A 3218-nucleotide genomic window follows, 5' to 3' on the forward strand; every position below is an offset into this window, starting at 1 on the left:
AAAAAAAAAAAAATTCAAATCATTACACAGAGATTTGCTCACTCTCCCAGCATGCTCCAGCTGTTCCCAATCCCCACCCCCACCTCCCCACCACGTTAAGAACTTTCTGGTCTGATGTTTTGCTATTCAGATAGCATAGAAGAGACTGATCAACTAAGGAAGGACCCCACCTGCCCTGGGCTGGGCCATGTTGCCCTACAGCCTAGCGAGAAAGAGCAGGTGTTCACGCGCTCCAGGCCTTTGCTGTCAGTCACTTGTGTGGTGGACAGACTCAGCACGCATGGATTTGTTTGCACGAGTCAGCTCTTCCCCTTGAGGCAGGCCACAGCAGGTAGACGTCTATGAGACGGATTTGATTGTAGCTGGAACATCCCAGATGGGAGCATGGCTTCTTTGTTTTCTGTCTGCTAAGTGCACTCAGAACCAGTTAAATACAGGTGGCCAGGTCCTACGGACGGCTGGTGCCCTGCTGTGCTGGGTGAGGAAATTAAAGACACTGTGGAGGATTGTCTAGAGGGCTAGGTAGTGACGAAGTGGAAGACTAGGAGAGTGGGTCACCAAGTGTTGGAAATTTCCCACAAAGCAGTTTTCATGCATACGGTGACCATTGGATAATAGCCTTGTATGTTCTTAGATACTATGTATTATACACATGTTATTTTACATACTTTGTTGAACTAGCGAGGGTTGTTTATGTACAAAATTATGCATTCTGAGCTTACTAAACCCATCCAAGGCATTTTTTAAGGATTTGGGGCTTTGATTGCATATGGTTTTCCCATTATACATTAATTTAGGACTTCTCTGGAACGTTTATTACATCTAGTGTTTTATTAAGTTCTGTTGAGCTTGTTGGTCCAAATTAGGCAATTCTCATCTGCTTGTGGGAGAAAATACAGAATTTATCCCTAGAGCCGAGACATTCTTCCCTGACCATGTCTGTCTTTACATCAGATGACACGGTCCATTTACTGTTCTGTGTGTTGTTTGTCAGGGGCTGGTATGTTAACTGGTCCAGCAGTTTTCTCTGCGGCAGTTGAACTCGCTGTTCAACCCAAGACAGTGGACAGAGAGGCTAGCCTGAGTGCCCCAGAAGTCAGGCTGTGTACGCTGTGTCTCTGACCTCTGCCTTGGAGACTCCTTTGACCTCTGAGCTTTGACTTCCTCTTCAACAGGAGCAGCTAGGATAACCCCGAAAAGAAACAAGCACTTATGGAGCGCTTGCTGTATACACAAGTAGAAATCCTGAGGGATAGCAGGGGAAGACCAAAACCTTGCCCTGCAGGAGTTTAGAAATTCTTCCTCTGACTTGGGTGTGGGTAAAGTCTGTTTGCCAAAAGTCAGGCATGGAAGCTTAAGAGCTGGTTTCTTGTGTGTGACCCCGGTGTGTCCCCCATCAACAGGTCACGTCGACACTGGTTGTTCCTCTGGACTTAGTGCTGTCTGCTCACGTTTACCTCCTCGTGCAGCAGACGGCTTCTGTAAAAGGCCGACTATTTTTGGTCTCTGGGCCACATAGGCAGTTAGAGAAGTTGCAGACAGCATATAAATAAGTGTCCTAATAAAACTTTATTTACACAGACAGCTATTCCTGTTTCAGAGTTGTTTAATTGATTCATAGTCTGTCTGAAACTGTAAGATGCTGTCTGGATTACTAGGGGCTGGAGGTGTGGCCAGACAGGTAAATGATACAGGCTCTTCTCCGTATAGCTTTGCCCTTCATTTTGTCACCAGCAAAGACCTAACTATCGAAGTCTGGCTACCAGGCTCCTTCCACCGGAAAGCCATTGGAGCTCTATACTAGGGAGTTAGATGAACAGCCAAGGATTCCTAGACCCCAGGGCCAAGAGCTGAAGAACCCACTATTGTCTTCAGGGACTGAGACTTCTGCCCAAACAGAGGCTTTTTGATTGGGTTGGGCTGGACAAAGCCAGCTTGTGTCCATTTTTGGAAATAGCCCTAGCCGCTCACCTAGCTCCCATCCCTAGCCTCTTCCAGATACTCTGAAGAAAAGAATGCTCTTGCTGTGTTTCCCGAGGGTGTGCTGGCTGGCACAGGGCTCTGCAGGGTTGCACAAGGCAGGAAGGCAAGCCAGGAGGTCATCCCAGGAGATGCCCCTCGTCACAGATAAGCCAGACAAACAGCCCTACAGACATTAGAAACTGGAAATAGATACTCCTAAAAAAGCAACCATTTTCAGTCTTATGGGAACCACAAATAAGTCATGTTTTTAAGTCCTGGAAAAGGGTTGCCTTCACCTCAGTAAGGACGCCAGAAGCTGGCATTGGGCAGGCTGACCTTGTGGCTTTGTTTTGTTCCCAGGGAGAGGTGACATCCAGCCTCAGTTGGACAGCGCCCTCCAGGACGTCAACGATAAGTATCTCCTGCTGGAAGAAACGGAAAAGCAGGCTGTGCGGAAGGCGCTGATCGAAGAACGCGGCCGATTCTGCACTTTCATCTCCATGCTGCGGCCCGTGATTGTAAGCTGACGGAAACTCCAGAAGGCTTGAACTGTGCAGTGCGGAGGGAGGGGCTTTCCTTCTTGGTTTGTGCATCGGCCAGCCTGTTAGTGACCACCCACCGCTGTCGGGAATCACAGTGGTGGAATAGTGTCCCAACAGCAGAGATTCTCATCAAGGTGCTGATGTCCACGTGACCCTCTCCTGGATCACAGTTCTTAGCAACACATATCCTTGGTGGGGGAAGGGTCACTTGTTCGTCCCGGAGGTCCAGCGTGAAATAACCACTCAGAAAACCATATTATTTGCAATACTATATATAGCTCTGCTATAGGCCCAAAGCAGTTTCTTTATTCATTAACCAATAGAAACAACACATAGACAGAAGGACCTCCCTCTCACACCATTTCCTACTTGGATTTTGTTTTTTAACTGAGTTGAGATCTCACATTTCTGATCATGGTGGCCCAATCACCATGTAATCCCAGCACTTTGGAGGCTGATACCAGAGGATTGCTGTGAAGTTTAGACAAGCCTGGGCTATAGAGTAAGTTCTGGGCTAGAGCGAGACTTGGTCTTAACAATCCTTCCCACTTCTCCCCCATCTCAAAACAAAACTCACAAAACAGAGAGCCTGTTTAAAGAGTCAGCAGCAGCACCTGCCAACTAGATAGGAAAATTCTGTGGCCCACACTAGACCCACTTGTATCTAAAACTCGGAGCCTGGGGCCCCTGCATCTGTCCTAAGTGCCAGGAAGC

The 3218-nt window shown here is 47.8% G+C and overlaps 1 protein-coding gene across 5 annotated transcripts in view; it reads left to right on the plus strand.

The window, feature by feature from the left end:
* Nucleotides 1-3218, plus strand: part of Mtss1 (MTSS1, I-BAR domain containing) — a 137328-nt gene that overhangs the window by 120234 nt on the left and 13876 nt on the right. For all 5 annotated transcript variants that reach the window (XM_026782454.1, XM_026782455.1, XM_005354568.3 and 2 more), the window contains exon 7: nt 2323-2480. In XM_026782454.1, coding sequence (XP_026638255.1) covers nt 2323-2480 — 158 coding nt within the window. The remainder of the gene's footprint in view (nt 1-2322; nt 2481-3218) is intronic.

The sequence above is a fragment of the Microtus ochrogaster genome, chromosome 15, assembly GCF_000317375.1.
Source record: "Microtus ochrogaster isolate Prairie Vole_2 chromosome 15, MicOch1.0, whole genome shotgun sequence".
Lineage (NCBI taxonomy): Eukaryota > Metazoa > Chordata > Mammalia > Rodentia > Cricetidae > Microtus > Microtus ochrogaster.